The following is a 23,118-nucleotide window of genomic DNA, read 5'->3' on the forward strand; positions in this document are numbered from 1 at the left end:
TCTCCCCTCTCTCTCACCACATCTACCACCCCCACCCCCTCACACATTCACCACCAACACCCACACCCCCACTACACACACATCTACCACTCCTTCTCACACACACTACCTCTCACACTTCTACACATCTACCACTCTACCACCCACACACACCACCACAACACCCCTCACACACACCTACACCTCCACCACCCTCCCCACTCTCTCACACATCTTACTCCACCACCCTCACACTCTCACCACATACTCCCACCTCTCACACTGGTCACACATCCACCTCAACACCCACACCACACCCTCACACCTCACACCACAACCTCCCCCTCACTCACCTACAACTACCTCCCACACCCCCCCAAACTCCTCCACCACTACCTCCCTCTCCCACCCACACTCACCTCCACTTCCATCCTCTACCACCCTACTCTCCTCCTCATCCTCCCTCTCCCTCCTCACTCTCAAAACACCAAACCCCACCCTCAATCTCACACACAACTCCCAATCACCTCCCACCCCCTCCCTCACCCCTCCCTCACATCTCCTCCACATTCCTCCACACTCCCACTCCACAACTCCACCTCAACTCCACCACCTCTCCCCTCCAAATCTCCCCTCTACTCCCACTACCACACACCACCAACCCCAACTCTACTCACTCATACCCCCCCCTCAATCTCCTCCACTTACTCCACTAACCCTCCCTCTATCTCCTCCAATTACACCATCTAACCCTCCCTATATCTCCTCCTATTCTCCAATAACCCCTATATACTCCTATTACTCCATATAACCTCCCTCTATCTCCTCCCAATACTCCATATAACCTCCCTATATCTCCTCCTATTACTCCATATAACCTCCCATACTCTCCTATTACTCCATATAACCTCCCTATATCTCCTCCTATTACTCCATATAACCTCCCTATATCTCCTCCTATTACTCCATAAACCTCCCTAAATCTCCTCCTATTACTCCATATAACCTCCCTATATCTCCTCCTATTACTCCATATAACCTCCCTATATCTCCTCCTATTACTCCATATAACCTCCCTATATCTCCTCCTATTACTCCATATAACCCCTATATCTCCTATTACTCCATATAACCTCCCTATATCTCCTCCTATTACTCCAATAATCTCCCTATATCTCTTCTTATTATTCCATATAACCTCTCTATATCTCCTCCTATTACTCCATATAACCTCCCTATATCTCCTCTTATTACTCCATATAACCTCCCTATATCTCCTCCTATTACTCCATATAACCCCTATATCTCCTATTACTCCATATAACCTCCCTATATCTCCTCCTATTACTCCATATATCTCCCTATATCTCCCCCTATTACTCCATATAACCTCCCTATATCTCCTCCTATTACTCCATATAACCTCCCTATATCTCCCCCTATTACTCAATATAACCTCCCTATATCTCCTCCTATTACTCCATATAACCCCTATATCTCCTATTACTCCATATAACACCCCTATATCTCCTCCAATTACTCCATATAATCTCCCTATATCTCTTCCTATTATTCCATATACCCTAACCCTCACTCTATATCTCCTCCTATTACTCCATATAACCTCGCTATATCTCCTCCTATTACTCCATATAACCCCTATATCTCCTATTACTCCATATAACCTCCCTATATCTCCTCCTATTACTCCATATAACCTCCCTATATCTCCTCCTATTACTCCATGTAACCTCCTATATCTCCTCCTATTACTCCATATAACCCCTATATCTCCTATTACTCCATATAAACCCCCTATATCTCCTCCTATTACTCCATATAATCTCCCTATATCTCTTCCTATTATTCCATATAACCTCTCTATATCTCCTCCTATTACTCCATATAACCTCCCTATATCTCCTCCTATTACTCCATATAACCCCTATATCTCCTATTACTCCATATAACCTCCCTATATCTCCTCCTATTACTCCATATAACCTCCCTATATCTCCTCCTATTACTCCATATAACCTCCCTATATCTCCTCCTATTACTCAATATAACCTCCCTATATCTCCTCCTATTACTCCATATAACCCCTATATCTCCTATTACTCCATATAACCTCCCTATATCTCCTCCTATTACTCCATATAACCTCTCTATATCTCCTCCTATTACTCCATATAACCTCCCTATATCTCCTCCTATTACTCCATGTAATCCCTATATCTCCTATTACTCCATATAAACCCCCTATATCTCCTCCTATTACTCCATATATTCTCCCCTATATCTCCTCCTATTACTCCGTATAACCTCCCTATATCTCCTCCTATTACTCCATATAACCTCCCCATATCTCCTCCTATTACTCCATATAACCTCCCTATATCTCTTCCTATTACTCCATATAACCTCCCTATATTTCCTCCTATTAGTCCATATAACCTCCCTATATCTCTTCCTATTACTCCATATAACCTCCTATATTTCCTCCTATTAGTCCATATAACCTCCCTATATCTCCTCCTATTACTCCATATAACCTCCCTATATCTCTTCCTATTACTCCATATAACCTCCCTATATCTCCTCCTATTACTCCATATAACCTCCCTATATCTCCTCATATTACTCCATATAACCTCCCTATATCTCCTCCTATTACTCCATATAACCTCCCTATATCTCCTCCTATTAGTCCATATAACCTCCCTATATCTCCTCATATTACTCCATATAACCTCCCTATATTTCCTCCTATTAGTCCATATAACCTCCCTATATCTCCTCCTATTACTCCATATAACCTCCCTATATCTCTTCCTATTACTCCATATAACCTCCCTATATCTCCTCCTATTACTCCATATAACCTCCCTATATCTCCTCCTATTACTCCATATAACCTCCCTATATCTCCTCCTATTACTCCATATAACCTCCCTATATCTCCTCCTATTACTCCATATAACCTCCCCTATATCTCCTCCTATTACTCCATATAACCTCCCTATATCTCTTCCTATTACTCCATATAACCTCCCCTATATCTCCTCCTATTACTCCATATAACCTCCCTATATCTCCTCCTATTACTCCATATAACCTCCCCTATATCTCCTCCTATTACTCCATATAACCTCCCTATATCTCTTCCTATTACTCCATATAACCTCCCTATATCTCCTCCTATTACTCCATATAACCTCCCTATATCTCCTCCTATTACTCCATATAACCTCCCTATATCTCCTCCTATTACTCCATATAATCTCCCTATATCTCCTCCTATTACTCCATATAACCTCCCCTATATCTCCTCCTATTACTCCATATAACCTCCCTATATCTCCTCCTATTACTCCATATAACCTCCCCTATATCTCCTCCTATTACTCCATATAACCTCTCCTATATCTCCTCCTATTACTCCATATAACCTCCCCTATATCTCCTCCTATTACTCCATATAACCTCCCTATATCTCCTCCTATTACTCCATATAACCTCCCTATATCTCCTCCTATTACTCCATATAACCTCCCCTATATCTCCTCCTATTACTCCATATAACCTCCCTATATCTCTTCCTATTACTCCATATAACCTCTCTATATCTCCTCCTATTACTCCATATTACCACCCCTTTATCTCCTCCTATTACTCCATATAACCCCCTATATCTCCTCTTATTATATATTTCTTCCCCCTCACCCCATGTAACCTCTCCCTATACCGCCAGTGATGTGTAATGTTCCCTACATGTTGCAGCAGGGTGGGTGTGAGCTCCTCTGCAGGGTCCCTCAGTGCTGGCTCTATTGTCCTTCCCTCCATTGCTATAGCCTGACGCCCCTCCCCCTCCCATCTTGGTGACGTCACTGGCAGCCTCAGCTTCAGCACCAGGGACAGCAGCCTCTCCCCATCCTTCTCTGCTCTGCTCCTTCCATCCTCCTCGCCCATAGGAGGGGGCAGAGAGCCACAGGCCTGCAGGAGGAGGTGGGGAGGGGTCCTGGCTGCTAAGGAGAAGCCTGCAGGCCTGCTGGTGGTCTGGAGCAGTCCTTTGTGGAGATAGGGAGCCTGGTTTTTCAGCTTTGCATGGAACCAAGCTTCATCCAGTCGGCCATGGCTTTAGGCTTGCCATCTAAGAAGGCTTCATCAAGAAACATTGCTGTGGAGAGGAAGAACCTTCTGACTGTGTGCAGGTTAGAGATGGGACACCTGGGGGCGCTGTACTGTGGACACATGTTAATGCAATGTAATATTAAATATTTGGAAGATGACCGGGGATGGGGTGGCTTATGGGACTGCAAAAATGGCTATTGGAATTTACAAGGCTGGAAGTGTGGATGTATGATCACAAGGTGAAAGGAAGGGGGAAGGGTCCTTCATGGCCCAGCTCTGAGATTTGTGTGTGGATAGCAATGGGTTAATGCCATTTGGCTGCAGTGATTGGGGCTCACTGTGCATGGGAATGCATGGGCGATGGGAACAGGAAGTGATATCACAGCGGAGGACTGAGTCAGAAGTGGCCGGATTTACAGTATATGGGTATTTATGAAGCGTGAAAGCGGAGGAGGTAGTCGTTAACCATATGGTGGCCGAAGTGCTGAAACCATACACTTGTGTGACTGCGGGCATCTGCTTGGTGCCACCCAGCTCTGCTGACATTGCACTGCCCCCTATTTCAGATCCCTAGAGCTCTAGAGGGTTTATAGTGGGACCTCTGAGGCTCTACCAGTTTTATCGCTTTTGAGGTGTATTGTTGATACCCCTATTTAAAGTGCACCTGTCCCAAAAATGCAGTCACTTCATGGTGTCCATCACTGATTGTGGATATTCTACCAGGGACAGATTTCCTTTTATGTAATTAAACTACTTAGGCTGTATATGTTCTTCCAAGGGTTCCCAGGATCCCCCCATTCGGTATTCCCATATCAGGCACTATCACCTCTCTATTGCATCCAGCTTCTTTCCCCCATCTTATATCCAGTTTACTATCTATATTCCTCTCCTTCGTTCCCCCACCACTGTATGCACACCCAGATCTGCTCTTCTGTGCAAAACTATTTACAAAAGTCACCATCTGGGGACCTGCTCTTCACTGCTGGTCGGTAGACCTAGTGCTAATGCACCAAGCTGGCAGAGAACCTCGAACCACAGGTTCGGGACCCCTCATACAGTACAGACCAAAAGTTTGGACACACCTTCTCATTTAAAGATTTTTCTGTATTTTCATGACTATGAAAATTGTACATTCACACTGAAGGCATCAAAACTATGAATTAACACATGTGGAATTATATACTTAACAAAAAAGTGTGAAACAACTGAAAATATGTCTTATATTCTAGGTTCTTCAAAGTAGCCACCTTTTGCTTTGATGACTGCTTTGCACACTCTTAGCATTCTCTTGATGAGCTTCAAGAGGTAGTCACTGGAAATGGTCTTCCAACAATTTTGAAAGAGTTCCCAGAGATGCTTAGCACTTGTTGGCCCTTTTGCCTTCACCCTGCGGTCCAGCTCACCCCAAACCATCTCGACTGGGTTCAGGTCTGGTGACTGTGGAGGCCAGGTCATCTGGTGTAGCACCCCATCACTCTCCTCCTTGGTCAAATAGCCCTTACACAGCCTGGAGGTATGTTTGGGGTCATTGTCCTGTTGAAAAATAAATGATGGTCCACCTAAACGCAAACCGGATGGAATAGCATGCCGCTGCAAGATGCTGTGGTAGCCATGCTAGCTCAGTATGCCTTCAATTTTGAATAAATCCATAGCAGTGTCACCAGCAAAGCACCCCCACACCATCACACCTCCTCCTTCATGCTTCACAGTGGAAACCAGGCATGTAGAGTCCATCCGTTCACCTTTTCTGCGTCGCACAAAGACACGGTGGTAGGAACCAAAGATCTCAAATTTGGACTCATCAGACCAAAGCACAGATTTCCACTGGTCTAATGTCCATTCCTTGTGTTCTTTAGCCCAGACAAGTCTCTTCTGCTTGTTGCCTGTCCTTAACAGTGGTTTCCTAGCAGCTATTTTACCATGAAAGCCTGATGCACAAAGTCTCCTCTTAACAGTTGTTGAAGAGATGTGTCTTCTGCTAGAACTCTGTGTGGTATTGACCTGGTCTCTAATCTGAGCTGCTGTTAACCTGCGATTTCTGAGGCTGGTGACTCGGATAAACTTATCCTCAGAAGCAGAGGTGACTCTTGGTCTTCCTTTCTTGGGGCAGTCCTCATGTGAGCCAGTTTCTTTGTAGCGCTTGATGATTTTTGCAACTGCACTTGGGGACACTTTCAAAGTTTGCCCAATTTTTTACACTGACTGACCTTCATTTCTTAAAGTAATGATGGCCACTCGTTTTTCTTTACTTAGCTGCTTTTTTCTTGCCATAATACAAATTCTAACAGTCTATTCAGTAGGACTATCAGCTGTGTATCCACCAGACTTCTGCACAACACAACTGATGGTCCCAACCCCATTTATAAGGCAAGAAATCCCACTTATTAAACCTGACAGGGCACACCTATGAAGTGAAAACCATTTCCGGTGACTACCTCTTGAAGCTCATCAAGAGAATGCCAAGAGTGTGCAAAGCAGTCATCAAAGCAAAAGGTGGCTACTTTGAGGAACCTAGAATATAAGACATATTTTCAGTTGTTTCACACTTTTTTGTTAAGTATATAATTCCACATGTGTTAATTCATAGTTTTGATGCCTTCAGTGTGAATGTACAATTTTCATAGTCATGAAAATACAGAAAAATCTTTAAATGAGAAGGTGTGTCCAAACTTTTGGTCTGTACTGTATGTTGAATGGGTTGTAGAGTTCATGGGCACAATTACATCTTCTAGATCAGAACTATGATGGAATCTGTAACATGCCCTAGTGTAAGGGGGCAATGGCAGTGGTTAATTGCCGTTAAAGCCCCCATACATCAGCCAACTATCTGTTGTGTGTGGCGGCCTCCCAAGTCAGAAGGGTGACGAGGATTGAGAAGTTGGGCAGATGGGGCTGTTGCAAGTCTAATTTCCAAGTTTTTATGTATTTTGGCGAGATAAGCCACTGAGACATGTCTGACAGCGTCTTTCTTCCCTTTGCTTAGTAAAAACACAACCCTGTGTATAGGGGGTTAGGAGGGATGACTGTCTTCTGATAAGTGTTTGGGCAGATATTCTGTGTATGACTAGCTTTAAAAGGGCTGTCTGGCTTAAAAAAATGAATAGATATCTCTTGGATGTGGCATCACTATCTGTTAGGTGGGTATCTATCTACTGCGTGTCCATGCTGATCGCTAGAATAAAATAGTGATGGAAGTGCTGGGCTCATTCTGCTACTTTAGAAGGTCATAAGGACCTATTCAATATTTGATTGACTCAGATAATCAAAGACGTCTGTGACCATCAATCAACATTAACCCTACCATTGTATACCCATCCTCATAGGTTCTCTGTGAAGACCCTCCTGGAGAAATATACGGCAGAACCTATTGATGATTCCTCAGAAGAGTTTGTGAACTTTGCTGCAATTTTGGAACATATCCTGAGTCATCGATTCAAAGGTGAAGAGAGAGGCGTAAGATGGATTACGGGAGGATAAGATGGGACAATGATAATAGTCCAATGGGCTGAAACAGTTGTCTTGCTAAACCCAATTGACACCACTGAATTAGCGACTGTTATCTGACTTCCATGATACTTTCTTGCATCTTAGGTGGCACTATTTTGTAATTCCCTTTGCTTTATATTTTGTCACCCAAACTAAGACCTTGGTCTCTATGGGGCTGACTGTGAGAGCAATTTAAACCCAGGGGCTTTGGCTCTATGACCCTAATGATTTTCCCATAGAGAAAAGTTGCTACAATTGCACAAAATCCAACAAGATCACAGGACTGTAAAAACAGCTCCACTGTAGTCCATGGCCTTGGCTGGTAATGCAGCTAAGCCCCATTCCCAAAATCAATACAGTATCAGACAGACATTATTATTTGATTGTTTTTTCACTTGGTTGACCTCTTTAAAAGGTAACGGTAGTTGGGTATGGATGTCGTCTGTACGCACAATACTGTCTCCGTGTTTGCACCGTACAGGTCAGTGATGAACAATTAATCATTTTTGTTGCATCAGTGACTATTTTTTTTTCTTTTTTTATAGGCCATGTTAGCTGGTTCAGCACAGATGGGCAGAGAGGATTCTGGGATTATATTCGTGTCGCTTGCAGCAAAGTGCCCAACAATTGCATTAGCAGTATAGAGAATATGGAGAACATTAGCACATCAAGAGCAAAGGTCTGTAGTTGTGTCAGCGTCTTATTGGGTGGGATGATGACTTCTATGTGCAGATCAGTGGTCATGTTACTGATAGAGAGCAGTGAGCGACATCAGGGGTCTTTAGTAATGGGCACTGATGCCCCTAGATACACTCGGCTGCCATTCTAAACAATACAAGTCAGGTTTGCTGCATCTATCACCAGAGGGAGCTAAAAGCTGGCATGTTAACCATCCATTAAATGGCTATGCCCATATTAGTAAGTAATGGCATAGGACATGCCACATATGACTAATAGGTGCATGTATCAGAGGTGGCATCGGCGTCTATCTATAGAACAGCTGTCCTGAATGGCCCATGCATGGCCACCTCTCCGTATATAGTGGCTGTGAGATGGGATCTCGGGGTGCAGATACCACCTACTAGGACTTAAAGGGGTTGTTTGGTCCAAATCAATAGGTCTCCAGTCACTCTGTGTGACTGCAGACTCATGAATCCTCCCAGCGCACTCACTGTGCGCTGCGGAGATTCGCCGGTTTCTGAGCCAGGACCGGAGTCACTATACTAGTCTGAGCGAGGTCGCGCCCTCTTACCATAGATTGAACGAGGCCGCTCTGGTTGGCCATGCCCACTAGGCGTCACTAGGCAGGGCGCGGCCTCGCTCCATACAAGTGTATGGAGCGAGGCCATGCCCACTAGACGGGCTCTGGCCGGGAGTATGTATAACGCATACATGCCCTCCGGTTCCTAGTCAGAAACCGGCGAATACTTGCAGCGCACAGTGCGTGCACTGCGGGGATTCATAAATCTGCAGTCACACAGAGTGACTGTAGACATCGATTTGGACCGGACAACCCCTTTAAACTTATCTGACATCTTTGATGATGGAAATTCATGTCCATTCCCTTCTGTATTATATGTGCTTTAGGGCCGGGCCTGGATCCGTTTGGCACTTATGGAGAAAAGACTCTCAGAGTACATAGTAACCGCATTAAGAGACACCAGGACAACCAGGTGAGCAACAAACTCCATTTATCATTCATAGGGGTTTTTTTAGGTTGAAGGTAGACATAAGTCCATCGAGTTCAACCTATAGCCTAACATGTTGATCCAGAGGAAGACAAAAACCACAGGGGCAGACGCTAATAATTCCATATTAGGGGAAAAACTCCTTCTCGACTCCGCATCCAGCAATCAGACTAGTTCCCTGAATCAACATCCCATCACAGAATGTAGAGAATGATCACATTTGCTTTATTCATGTTTGTTGTACAAATTATTTTTTCTTTCAATTTTCACCTCATTGCCTTAGTGCATGATGTAAATTTGGCCCAACTGGAATTAAATAGTTTGGGATCTTTCTATTTCTTAAGCATGCCTTCAGCCATAATTCAGATTTGCTAATACTAGAGGCACAAGTTGAAGCTTTGGGGTCCCAACTCAAAATCTGTAACAGTGCCCCCATGTGTAATACTGGTGTTTTCCTATGTGGCAGAGGGGCTTTGATTCCTTTCTGGCCCTACAACAACATGGGTACAACTGCAACCTCTGGCCCCCATGTAGCGATGTCTCTGACTACCACTATCTACAGCCACGGAGACCTTAAGTAGCTCCACATGGTGAGGTCCCACATACAGTAGTCCGGACATCAGCTTCCTTGACTCCCATGAAGTGGGAGATTGGGTTTACATGCCTTGGTTAATTCTACTAAATATAATGACCCATTTGCAAAGATTGGACAATCATAGCCTGTATAAAAGCAGAGGCAGGGAATGCAGCAGCCATTTTGCGATGTAGTAATGAGTCTTAAGCTGTGAGTTATGACATCCTCTCACTCTCAGCATTGGAGATAGAGAAGAAAAGCTTTAATGCACTGAATAAACATTAGAGATTGTGTGTGACAGTGTAGTAATGAAGTATAGCATTTATCCATTTACCCCTTTATGCTGAGCTTACTTAGATTTTACTAAGGCTGTACTTGTATTAGAGCTTGAAAACTGTTCTATACAGTCCAAGGAGACTTCAGAGTGTTACACACATGCTTTCATGGCATTTGGTGGCTTTGCTGTACTTGTGATTTGTGGCAAATTGAACTGCTGCAAATCAAATTTTGTTTTTTTTTCTAATTGCAAAAGATTTCTTCATCTCTACTGCCCAATCATTCAGATAACAGAGACACCTACTTTTTGCAGGAGGTTTTATGATGATGGGGCCATCTTACTGCGTGAAGAGTCGTCAGTCCTCACAGGGATGCTGATAGGATTGAGCGCCATTGACTTCAGGTAGAGAATATTATAATGGACTTTAATAGTTTTCCAATTCTTTCTTCAATCTTTTGGAATAAAATGTCCACTCCCTTATATACCCATAGTTTTTGCTTGAAAGGGGAAGGCATTGATGGGAAGACCCCGGCAGTCATAGATTATACCCCATACTTGAAGTTCACACAAAGGTTAGTATAAAACAACACCTTTGCTCTATGTAGTTGTGTATGTATGTTTTTCAAGGGTTTACATATAATTAAAAAAAACACTTCTTTCTTCGTGTAATGGTGCCACTATTGGCCAAAGTCTGTGTCAGGTATTGCAGTTCATCTTTTTTCAATTGAATGAAACTGAGCTGCAATACCCAATACAGCCCATAAACGAGCGTCATGCTATTTCTGGATGAAAGCATCCATGTTTTTTAATTTAATAAAACAGTATAGAAGTGTTCTTCCACCATGTATACATGAGTACAGATTATCAGCTTCTTTCGCAGTGTATAGATGAGTACAGATTATGCGCATCTTCCGCTGTTTATAGATGAGTACAGACTATCCGCTTCTTCCGCTGTGTATAGATGAATACAGATTATCCGCTTCTTCTGCAGTGTATTGATGAGTACTGATTTATTCGCTTCTTCTGCAGTGTATAGATGAATACAGATTATCCGCTTCTTCTGCTGAGTACAGATTAGTCGCTTCTTCAGCAGTGTATAGATGAGTACAGTTTATCCGCTTCTTCCGCTGTGCATAGATGAGTAGAGATTATCGGCTTCTTCCTCAGTGTATAGATGAGTACAGATTATCTGCTTCTTCCGCAGTGTATAGATGAGTACAGATTATCCGCTTCTTCTGCAGTGTATACATGAGTACAGATTAACCACTTCTTCCGCAGTGTATATCTGAGTACAGATTATATGCTTCTTCCGCAGTCTATATCTGAGTACAGTTTATCCGCTTCTTCCGCTGTGCATAGATGAGTACAGATTATCTGCTTCTTCCGCAGTGTATAGATGAGTACAGATTATCCTCTTCTTCCGCTGTGTATAGCTGAGTACAGATTATCCGCTTCTTCCGCTGTGTATAGATGAGTACAGATTATCCGCTTCTTCCGCAGTGTATACATGAGTACAGATTATCCGCTTCTTCCGCTGTGTATAGATGAGTACAGATTATCCGCTTCTTCCGCTGTGTATAGATGAGTACAGATTATCCGCTTCTTTTGCTGTGTATACATGAGTACAGATTATTCACTTCTTTTGCTGTGTATACATGAGTACAGATTATCCGCTTCTTCCGCTGTGTATAGATGAGCACAGATTATCTGCTTCTTCCGCTGTGTATAGATGAGCACAGATTATCTGCTTCTTCCGCTGTGTATAGATGAGTACAGATTATCCGCTTCTTCCGCAGTGTATACATGAGTACAGATTATCCGCTTCTTCCGCTGTGTATACATGAGTACAGATTATCCACTTCTTTTGCTGTGTATACATGAGTACAGATTATCCGCTTCTTTTGCTGTGTATACATGAGTACAGATTATCCGCTTCTTCCTCTGTGTATACATGAGTACAGATTATCCGCTTCTTCCGCTGTGTATAGATCAGTACAGACTATCCGCATCTTCCGCTGTGTATAGATGAGTACAGATTATCCGCTTCTTCCGCTGTGTATAGATGAGCACAGATTACAGTCATATGAAAAAGTTTGGGCACCCCTATTAATCTTAAGCTTAATGTTTTATAAAAATTGGTGTTTTTGCAGCAGCTATTTCAGTTTGATATATGTAATAACTGTTGGACACAGTAATGTTTCTGCCTTGAAATGAGGTTTATTGTACTAACAGAAAATGTGCAATCTGCATTCAAACAAAATTTGACAGGTGCATAAGTATGGGCACCTCACCAGAAAAGTGACATTAATATTTAGTAGATCCTCCTTTTGCAAAAATAACAGCCTCTAGTCGCTTCCTGTAGCTTTTAATGAGTTCCTGGATCCTGGATGAAGGTATTTTTGACCATTCCTCTTTACAAAATAATTCCAGTTCAGTAAAGTTTGATGGTCGCCGAGCATGGACAGCCCTCTTCAAATGATCCCACAGATGTTCAATGATATTTAGGTCTGGGGACTGGGATGGCCATTCCAGAACATTGTAATTGTTTCTCTGCATGAATGCCTGAGTAGATTTGGAGCGGTGTTTTGGATCATTGTCTTGCTGAAAGATCCATCCCCTGCGTAACTTCAACTTTATCACTAATTCTTGAACATTATTGTCAAGAATCTGCTGATACTGAGTGGAATCCATGCATCCCTCAACTTTAACAAGATTCCCAGTGCCAGCATTGGCCACACAGCCCCAAAGCATGATGGAACCTCCACCAAATTTTACTGTGGGTAGCAAGTGTTTCTCTTGGAATGCTGTGTTTTTTTGCCACCATGCATAACGCCTTTTTGTATGACCAAACAACTCAATCTTGGTTTCATCAGTCCACAGGACCTTCTTCCAAAAAGAAATTGGCTTCTCTAAATGTGCTTTTGCATACCTCAGCCGACTCTGTTTGTGGCGTGCTTGCAGAAACGGCTTCTTTCGCATCACTCTCCCATACAGCTTCTCCTTGTGCAAAGTGCGTTGTATAGTTGACCGATGCACAGTGACACCATCTGCAGCAAGTTGATGCTGCAGCTCTCTGGAGGTGGTCTGAGGATTGTCCTTGACTGATCTCACCATTCTTCTTCTCTGCCTTTCTGATGTTTTTCTTGGCCTGCCACTTCTGGCCTTAACAAGAACTGTCCCTGTGTTCTTCCATTTCCTTACTATGTTCCTCACAGTGGAAACTGACAGGTTAAATCTCTGAGACAGCTTTTTGTATCCTTCCCCTGAACAACTATGTTGAATAATCTTTGTTTTCAGAACATTTGACAGTTGTTTTTGAGGAGCCCATGATGCCACTCTTCAGAGGAGATTCAAACAGGAGAACAACTTGCAAGTGGCCACTTTAAGTAGCTTTTCTCATGATTGCATACACCTGGCTATGAAGTTCAAAGCTCAATGAGGTTACAAAACCAAAAAAAGTGCTTTAGTAAGTCAGTAAAAAGTAGGTAGGAGTATTTAAAACAAGAAAATGATAAGGGTGCCCATACTTATGCACCTGTCAAATTTTGTTTGAATGCAGATTGCACATTTTCTGTTAGTACAATAAACCTCATTTCAAGGCAGAAACATTACTGTGTCCAACAGTTATTACATATATCAAACTGAAATAGCTGTTGCAAAAACACCAATTTTTATAAAACATTAAGCTTAAGATTAATAGGGGTGCCCAAACTTCCGCTGTCTATAGAAATGTACAGATTATCCGCTTATTCCGCTGTGTATAGACATGTACAGATTATCCGCTTCTTCTGCTGTGTTTAGACATGTACAGATTATCCGCTTCTTCCGCCATGTATAGATATGTACAGATTATCCGCTTCTTCCGCCATGTATAGATGTGTACAGATTATAAACCTTTTCTTGGTTCTGCTCTTCTCATGCTTTTCCCAGCTATGACTACCTGAGTGAGGAAGAAGATCGAGAGAGTGTAGGTGGCAGCAGCAGTGAAGACAGCTCTCCAGAACACCCCTATTTGCCTCTTCTCACCGATGAGGAGAGCTGGTACAGCAAGTGGCGTAAGATGGAGCAAAAATTTCGTATTGTCTATGCACAAAAGGTGAGTGATCTTCTATAATGTTAGTACTGTATATCAGTGAGTGTACCCAAAAAGTGCAGTAACACCAAGACTTGGTCAAACCCTCCCATCCATAGGATGTTGTGCCAGGGTAGTGGCCAGTGACACTGCTATAACGTCTAGCTGGCATCTAAGGTCAGTAGCACTCACAGGCAGGCGTGTAACTATAGTGGGTGCTGGGGTTGGAGCCTAGAGAAACCCAGAAAGTTTGTATAGGTCATATGAGAAGACCAATACTATTGAAGACCCATGATATTTAAGCGCCCTGTTGGAGATTTTGCATAAGCTTCAAGCTACGCCACTGTTCATATGTTTGGGCAGTAGGAGGAGAGCTTTAAGTAGGCAGGAGGCTAGTCAAAAAATACCGTCATACTGTTCATGCCCTAACCACACTTGCAATGAAGTGGGTCTCATTTCAAATTCTGCAATGGGACCCTCTGTTCCTTGTTTCATCACCCTTATCACCAATGTAAAATCGAAGAAAAATTATTCTTGAAGGGATCGTCTGATTATGACAACTCCTTGCCAGATTTCTTATTACTTCATATTGACATCAGAGGGGTGCCACCATGATTTTGAAGTCAGCCTTGTGCAGTCAATGGTCTAGCTCAGGAACTGTCGGTCTGATGTCTTATTTCTTACTTTTCCATTTCATTACAAGATCAATAGAGACGTAAGTTAATGTGTTGGAATTCAAATCAATAAAGAAATGCTGCTGTGAAGCGTCTTATTGATGACTGACGTAGTGATGACTGATGTAGCGTCCTGTCTACGGTAGATGATATGACCAACGTGTTCTCTCATTACTGGGGATGTTTCTGCAGACTGGGATGACTAATTTTTTTCTTGAGGAAGACTAGGTCATTCAATCGTCCTGTTCTCACAATATAACTGAGGCCATTGAAGATTCCTGTAAAGGAGTAGTCAATGATGCCTCTGTGTATGTTCACACCTATCTCTATGGGGGTAATTTATCATCCTGTCAACACCAGTTTTCTGGTATCAAAACGTTTTAACCCTTGTGTCTTTCTGCCCTTTTGTGCTGATTTTGCCCCTTTTCTAAAAGTGGACACGTTTAGTAAAAGGAGGAATGGTCTACTGTAACGTGACAAGTTTTCTATAATGTTCACCAGGAAACTGATGTACATTGAAACTATAAATCTATAACCTGGATTTAAATTTTTGGCGCATGGACAGCCCATTGAATGCTGAAAATTCAGTGCACCTCACCTCACCTATTTCCCAGTCTTGATAATTTTTCACCTGTTAAGTTACTGATCAAGGAGCACATACCCAAATTGCAGCATCTTCAGACATGTGCCCCAAGCTCAGTGATGACTAGTTATTATCCTATGATGGCATGCATCATTGCATCTTCTTCTAGCCCACAAACAGTTCCTTGTGTTACACCCAAGGTGCATTATTCATCGGGTGACAATGAAGAAAGTAGCCCATGAAAGATAGTTACGGTCGGGGTAGAAGGTGGCCATGTTTAACATTTTTAGCCTATCAAAGACATTTTCTAGAAAGAAAATCCTGATCACTTTCCCCAAAAGATTGTATTCCCTTCATCTGTTGTTCTTAGACATGTATTGGCAGTTTGGGTGACTGAAATGGACTATCATGTATATGGAGGTGTCTGTACAATGATTTTCACCATTCAATGGTTATTCAATAATCATTCTACCTCTGTCTACTGCAGTGTTCCCCAACTCCAGTCCTCAAGAGCCACCAACAGATCATGTTTTCAGGATTTCCTTAGTATTGCCCAGGTGATGGAATTATTGCCTGTGCAGGGGATTCAATTATCACCTGGGCAATACTAAGAAAATCCTGAAAACATGACCTGTTGGTGGCTCTTGAGGACTGGAGTTGGTTGACACTGGTCTACTGCGTATGTCCATCCTTGGTGTGAGCCATAAAGAATAGCAAATTAGAAATGGTATTAGAATAGTCCCCACAAATTTAGAAGGGTCCATCCTGATTTATGTGAACCTAAATGTCTGAAAATGCTCTTGCAGTCCACCATAATATGTCCTCATTGCTGTGAAATCTCCTTAGGGTTACCTAGAGGAGCTGGTCCGTTTACGAGAGTCTCAGCTGAAGAATCTTGAAGCTGAGAATAAGAGGCTGACTCAGAGACTTTCCGAGCAGGTGGAACAGAGTCTACAAGAGAAGCACCAGCTGGAGGGAGTCATCCTCGAACTGCAGGAACAGCTGTAAGTGAGACAAACACATGGGAATCACTCAAGTAGAAATGTCATTGTAATAGTGAGGAATGTACATCTATGTCTATTCCTGTCTACTCCCTCTTCAGATGCTCCACAAAAGAATCCCTACATTGACCACTTATTCTATCTAATCTAAGATCATGTACCTTCTCATTTGGCACTTTTTTGCATAAGCCAAGTCTATTGGACTGGCACTTGCTCATGGGACATATTCATAGCAGTTCTGGTTGGTCATAGACCCTTGTTGTAAAGATTCATTTGGTGTAATTCATGGTCGCAAGACACCTACTTGTCCGCTGCACTGAACTTTCTTACAGATATGCTTTAGAGGGATTGCACAGATTTGGTGCAGAAGTCATTAGTCACTCTATATGATTGCCGACTGCTGAATTGTGACAGCATGCCTTTTCTCTGGTATTGCTGCTTCGAGCGGTCATGTGCCGACTAGATGTATCTGACTTCGCTCAATTCACTTCTGTTCGGTCATATGATGGCTCACTCTTATCGGCCATCCTGGAGAATCGTGACACTGTGCACACTCCACGTTGTCACGATTGGGAATTCTACACCTGCATAGAGGGACTGCAGACATTTATCCTAAGCCTCCTGGACAACCCCTTTAATATGGGCTTCATGCCCATCAACCACAAATCATTGCAAATCATGAGCATGGAAAAATAAGGTGCGTGAACTTTTTTTCGGTTGCTGCTATAAAAAAAAATGCAAAAACTGTAAAGATGGAAAATCCATCCAGAATAGGAAAGTGTGATGTAGGTTCTTCCTGGAAGGAGGAGTTGATAAGTTACATACAGTAATCAATATGGGCTTATTGATAGAGGTCACAATATGCTGTAGAGTCTGCACTACAACATGGCCATATCATACACCAGTCCCTGCCAGACATACCCATCAGCACTGTGGCATTTCATAACTAGAGCATTCTTTCCCTGTAATTCCAGCACTGGGCTACTCCCTTCTGAAAATGCCCCCATGAAACAGTTCAACTCAAGCATTGGGGCCCCTCTGGTAAACCAGTGGCCCTCCCTGGGCACCCTTAATGATAACGAGACATCTGTTAAGCCCTCGCTTTACAGGAGGTAAGACACACACCACAAGACCTCTTGAGTCTGAACGTTCATGAAGTATGCACCATGTTTCTTATGTCCTGATGTCACTCATCACACTCATTTAAAGGAATCTTCCACTTTTTTTACATTGCTTTTTCTGTCTGTTTCCGTAGTTTTGTGTAGAGGATGAAGGCCATATTCATGTGGCATTAAAGCTTGCTTAGATGTTTGTATTATGGTCATTTTTTAGTTATTTTAGGACTACTTGCTACTTGAACCACGAGAAGCATGAATCAAAGACTGGTTTCATCATCACAAGTATGTAGCTAAAGCATTTCAGAGAAAACAAGGCAACTATAGTGACTAGTCGAAGGTAGCCGGTCCACGCAGGCTTCTCCCCGCTCTCCTTGAATGACAGTCCCCACCGTATGTGTTTATAGGGAGAAACCTGTCTGAAGGTGGGGAGAAGCCTGCTGGGAACCCGCCACCCATGCCTAGTCCTCTTAGTCATGGTGTCCTTGATTCTGTGCTCAACCTACGTCTTCTATTAAATGCTGCTGCATTTCACAGTAAGGCCATGGTCCCACTGTCAGTATTTGGTCAGTATTTTTTCTCAGGAGTGGGAGCCAAAGCCAAGTGAGGAACAATCAGAGAAAAGGTATAATAGAAACAACCCACCAATTCTGCATTTATCACCCACTCCTGGTTTTGGCTTCAACTCCTGACCGAATACTGACCAAATACTGATAGTGGGGCCGTGGCTTAATACCTAGATTCCTGTAATGATGGAAGCTGTCTCTGATTTATGTTCCACATGGTTCGGGCAGCAGGAATTGCCTGACTGGACCATTGATGGTTATGTTGTATCTGTAGAATAAATGTTTGAATGCTGGGCTCCTTCTTCTGGGACCTCCATTTATAGGGAGCAACTCGTTTTGTGATCACCCTCATAGTGAGCTGAAATGACAAATGGCAGCTGAGAAAAGAGAGGAGAAATTGCGATCACAGTGCTAGCCATCTGTATATTTCAGGCAATGGTCAAAGAATAGGCACAACCGGGCTGTTCTTTCCTTCTCTTGGCCAATGGGAGGTCCCAAAAACCATACTTGCCAACAGTCCCGATTTTATATTTACATTTTTTTTTGGGTGGACAGTCCCACAATTTATGAAATCTATCTGTGTTGTCCAATCACAACACTGCTTTCTTTTCTCAACTGCACACTATAAAATGAAACCTAAACGGTGATTGGTTGCTATGGGCAACAAAAACAATTTCATAGAACTCGCCCATTGAGATGCTCTTTATGAGATCTACTAATGTCACCGAGCAAGATAATGATTGAGAGATTATCATGGTCCCTGTAACTGCACTGGCTGACATGTCTGACCCTAGTCTTCTGCAATACATCCCACTCCTCTCATTCTGTTCCCATTATGTCCACACATAAAAAGTCATTTCAGAATCTTTGACCTGGCAAAGGATCATGGGAGGTTTTTTAAAGATTCTTTCCAGAGAATCCAGTATTAGGATCACCGGTGGTGACCTGCATTCTTTAGACCTGAAGACCAATCTAAACTCTACTCATGAAGCCTGTCTCCTCCTAGCTGCCATTAATGTATTGGCCAGGCATCCTAGAAGATCCAGCAGTACCCAGTTCAGTGAGAAAGCTGAGAGAATTAAAGGGGTTGTACAGGATTATGGTGCCAGAAAGTGCGCCACACCTGCCCTAAATTTGAGTCTGGTACTGCAACCCTGCTCCTTTGAATTGAATGAACAGGTGTGGAGCTCTATTGGAATACAGCACAAATGTTTCTCTAACCTTGTACAACCCTTTTAACCCTGTAATATATAAGAGAGACCCCTATGAACTGTGAAGCCCACCTGTCTCCTAAGCTGATGTATATATCGCTCTTCTCCGCAGACACAGCTACCTGAGCACGGATCACCTGTCTGCTGAGCTCAGCCTGAGCTCCGAATCCCAAAGGGGAGAAGCAAAACAGGATGGAGAACCATGGGGTCCAATTGGTAAGAATAATTCTTATGCTCCTTTCAGAAGTATGGATGCTCTTCATGATGATGATCTAGTATACTAAGTAATGCCTGTATGTGTTATTATCGGGCAGTGTCCCAGTCTTTGACTCACCAGCTGTTGAAAAACCACAAGTCCCAGCATATGACATCAGCCACAGCTGGAGAGCCATAATTTGGAGAACCCTGTTGCAGGGGTTTAGAGGCGTATCCAGGCACCTTGAGTCCATTTGAGGATGCCAGTACTATAAATGACTAGTACAAGTCCAAAGACCCTGTTTTGGATGTTACATCTGTACCCAGGTATTTAAGGGGTAACTGTCTTTTTCATTTTTAGTTTATAAATCAGTAGTACTCATGAAAAGAAGCAACTTTATAATATATCTTATCAGAGCTACAGTATTCTCTACTTTCTCTTCCTATACTGATCTTTCAATTCACAGGTAAAATCTGTATTCAGTGAATACAAATTTTCCCATTTCTAACTTAAAAATCTCTATGAAGAGGGGAGAAGGGATGAGCTAGAGGCAGAAATAGACATTCTGCTGCAAGTTCTCCTGAAACAACAGGTACATATTCAAGTGTAACTGTCATTTTAGGAGAACTTGGAGGAGAATGTGTGCCTGCCTCTAGCTCCTCCCCACTCCATAGAACTTTATAAGCACCAACTACTGTCTCCTATCTCAGTAATGGGAAAATCTGTATTCATTGAATATAGACTTTATCGGAGATAGGTATATAATATATATTGCAAAGCTGTTTCTTTTCATATGCACTGTCTATCAAAATGACGGTTACTCATTAAAATTACACCTCTATAAATACATTTTTACATCATTGGAAATGGATAAAAATTACAGTTTTAACCAACTGAGCAAATTCTCTGTCCCTAAAATATTACATTGCATCTCATATCTTCTCACTTGAATCATAATGACATCATTCCTTCTATAAGGGACAGGTCATATTTTGCTGATGATTGGGCATCCCACCACTGTGACTTCCACTGATCATGAGAATTGGGGTCCTAAGTCCCACTTGTTGGAATGAAGCATTGATACAGCATGCTCACTGCTCCTCCATTCAAAGTCTATGGGACTGATAGCTAATTACAGCGCTAAGCAATCTCTATACAAAGTCTATGGGACTGATAGCTAAGTATAGCGCTAAGCAATCTCTATACAAAGTCTATGGGACTGATAGCTAAGTACAGCGCTAAGCAATCTCTATACAAAGTCTATGGGACTGATGGCTAAGTACAGCGCTAAGCAATCTCTATACAAAGTCTATGGGACTGATAGCTAAGTACAGCGCTAAGCAATCTCTATACAAAGTCTATGGGACTGATAGCTAAGTACAGCGCTAAGCCATCTCTATACAAAGTCTATGGGACTGATAGCTAAGTATAGCGCTAAGCAATCTCTATACAAAGTCTATGGGACTGATAGTTAAGTACAGCGCTAAGCAATCTCTATACAAAGTCTATGGGACTGATAGTTAAGTACAGCGCTAAGCAATCTCTATACAAAGTCTATGGGACTGATAGCTAAGTACAGCGCTAAGCAATCTCTATACAAAGTCTATGGGACTGATAGCTAAGTACAGCGCTAAGCAATCTCTATACAAAGTCTATGGGACTGATGGCTAAGTACAGCGCTAAGCAATCTCAATACAAAGTCTATGCAACCTACGGAATGACAATGCAAGCTTTTGACCATCGTCCATCGCTCCATTAAAACAGGAGACCCAGGACCCCTTTTCTCGTGATAGGTAGGACCCCAGCGATTAGTAGCTTAACACCTTTCCTGCGGAATAGGTGATGAGTTGTGATTATGTCACTGTTCCTGCACATGTCACTAGTTGCAGTATCGCTTTTCACCACTATCAGCCTCAGCAAGTATTTTCCCTAGGCTTCAATGTTACAGCGCCCCCAGATGTAAGTAAGCGGAGCTTTATCTTCAAGGAAAGTGACATAATCTAGATACAATTTCCTTGGGGGTTAATATAGATGTTGTGTTTGGCTTTTCTAACTTACTTTTCTTGTTCTCAGGTAAGGACCCCACTCCATCTATGTTGGGTCTGTGCGGATCGTTGGCATCTATTCCCAGCTGTAAATCTTTGCCAAGCCTGAAATCCAATGAATGCCTTGTCAGTAATAGCAGCGAGACAAGTCCTGCTGGGAGCCCTAGCTGAGGCTTTTTTGCTAGACATTTCCTCTCCATATGTCCGAGCTACAAGATAAGAAGCCCAGTCAGATTCAATATACCATTACAAGTTCCCATGTATATACACGGGCTCAGCTAGGACCTCCAATCTTATCATGCCACTTTCTGAAACAGAATATTAATCATATATGAGCGACCTATAGAATAGCACACAACTCCCACAACCCAACAGAAGATGAGTAAACTCAAAGATGACTTTTCCTTGCGACCATTTGAGTCATCTACCTTAATGGAGTCTCCATAATTCCAAAAATGTTATAATTTTGGCACTTCTTAGAGATTCATCCACCATGATGCAAGTGATCAAGTTCCATAATTTCATCCACCATTTGAAACCTTTTAGAAAATGTTTCGCCCAATATTCCTCCCTCTCACGGCTCATGAACCCGCTGGAGACGATCAACTCATGAACCCTATGAGGGCAGAAGTTGGCTCCGTTTGACATCATCATATGTTATGTATCGTACCGCTGGTACAAAACTGTGTTTGTCATGGAAACTGCCTTTTTCAGAGGATGCTGTGCAACTCTGTCCATTAAACTGATAAACTGTGTGAGTTTCACCATATTCCTGCTTTGTGGTTCCAAAACTTTGACAAAATTACAGTTATACAGACCACTCAGCACAATTATTGGTGGGAAATGTGGGGCAGGCAGAATATGATGGGAGCTATAGCTTCACAACTTCAGTGGAGCACTGATTTAAGGCTTTGTTCACTCTTTCATGTGATGTCTGTGTATAAAAGCTGTATGTTTGGAACCAAACATGAAATCGAATTATTATTATCAAGTTATTTTATTTGTAGTAAAATACTTCAACAGAAATAGAGCTTATAGGGGTATTCCAGCAATAATCAAATATCACTGGTCCACTGGATAGGCAATAACTGTTAGATCAGTGGAGACCAACCACTGGGACCCCCGCTGATCACAAGAACTGAGATCCTGTGTCCCCTGTCCAAGAAGCATTAAAAAAATCTGGGGTACCTTTGACGTCTGCTTCTCGAACCTGGTACAAAATCGATAACCCATTTGGTTTTTATAGACGTGTGTGTGTGTGTGTGTGTGTGTGTGTGTGTGTGTGTGTGTGTGTGTGTGTGTGTGTGTGTGTGTGTGTGTGTGTGTGTGTGATATTAGAATATCATCAAAAAGTTAACTTATTTCAGTTCTTCAATACAAAAAGTGAAACTCATATATTATATAGAGTCATTACAAACAGAGTAAAGAGGTGTTTATTCCGCCATCTCAAAACACACAATGTTTCGACCCTGTGTGGGTCTTTGTCAATTATTACTTGACAGCCAGCTTCTTTAGCA

At 42.5% G+C, this 23,118-nt stretch overlaps 1 protein-coding gene across 2 annotated transcripts; it reads left to right on the plus strand.

Moving 5' to 3' along the window:
- Window positions 1–3,855: 3,855 nt before the first annotated feature.
- On the plus strand, window positions 3,856–22,903 carry RUNDC3A (RUN domain containing 3A). Of its 2 annotated transcripts, XM_073683282.1 has the most exons (11): window positions 3,856–4,193; window positions 7,437–7,552; window positions 8,145–8,278; window positions 9,187–9,272; window positions 10,451–10,540; window positions 10,630–10,710; window positions 14,069–14,234; window positions 16,314–16,471; window positions 17,443–17,580; window positions 19,473–19,576; window positions 21,630–22,903. In XM_073683282.1, exons 1-11 carry the CDS (start codon window positions 4,087–4,089, stop codon window positions 21,770–21,772), a joined length of 1,323 nt encoding a protein of 440 aa, XP_073539383.1. In that variant the 5' UTR covers window positions 3,856–4,086; the 3' UTR covers window positions 21,773–22,903. The 2 variants fall into 2 exon arrangements, with proteins under 2 accessions (XP_073539383.1, XP_073539384.1); XM_073683283.1 differs by lacking the exon at window positions 17,443–17,580.
- Window positions 22,904–23,118: the final 215 nt, after the last annotated feature.

Source organism: Phyllobates terribilis, unplaced genomic scaffold (genome assembly GCF_046119375.1).
Source record: "Phyllobates terribilis strain yellow unplaced genomic scaffold, ASM4611937v1 Scaffold_5__5_contigs__length_657084704, whole genome shotgun sequence".
In the NCBI taxonomy this organism is placed as follows: Eukaryota; Metazoa; Chordata; class Amphibia; order Anura; family Dendrobatidae; genus Phyllobates; species Phyllobates terribilis.

Bases quoted from the DNA above. Each gene is read 5' to 3' on its own strand.
- RUNDC3A (XM_073683282.1), top strand. From the start codon at position 4,087: ATGGAACCAAGCTTCATCCAGTCGGCCATGGCTTTAGGCTTGCCATCT. The intron at 10,541-10,629 runs GTAGAGAATATT...ATATACCCATAG, and splicing joins TTGAGCGCCATTGACTTCAG to TTTTTGCTTGAAAGGGGAAG. The intron at 19,577-21,629 runs GTAAGAATAATT...TCTTGTTCTCAG, and splicing joins AGAACCATGGGGTCCAATTG to GTAAGGACCCCACTCCATCT.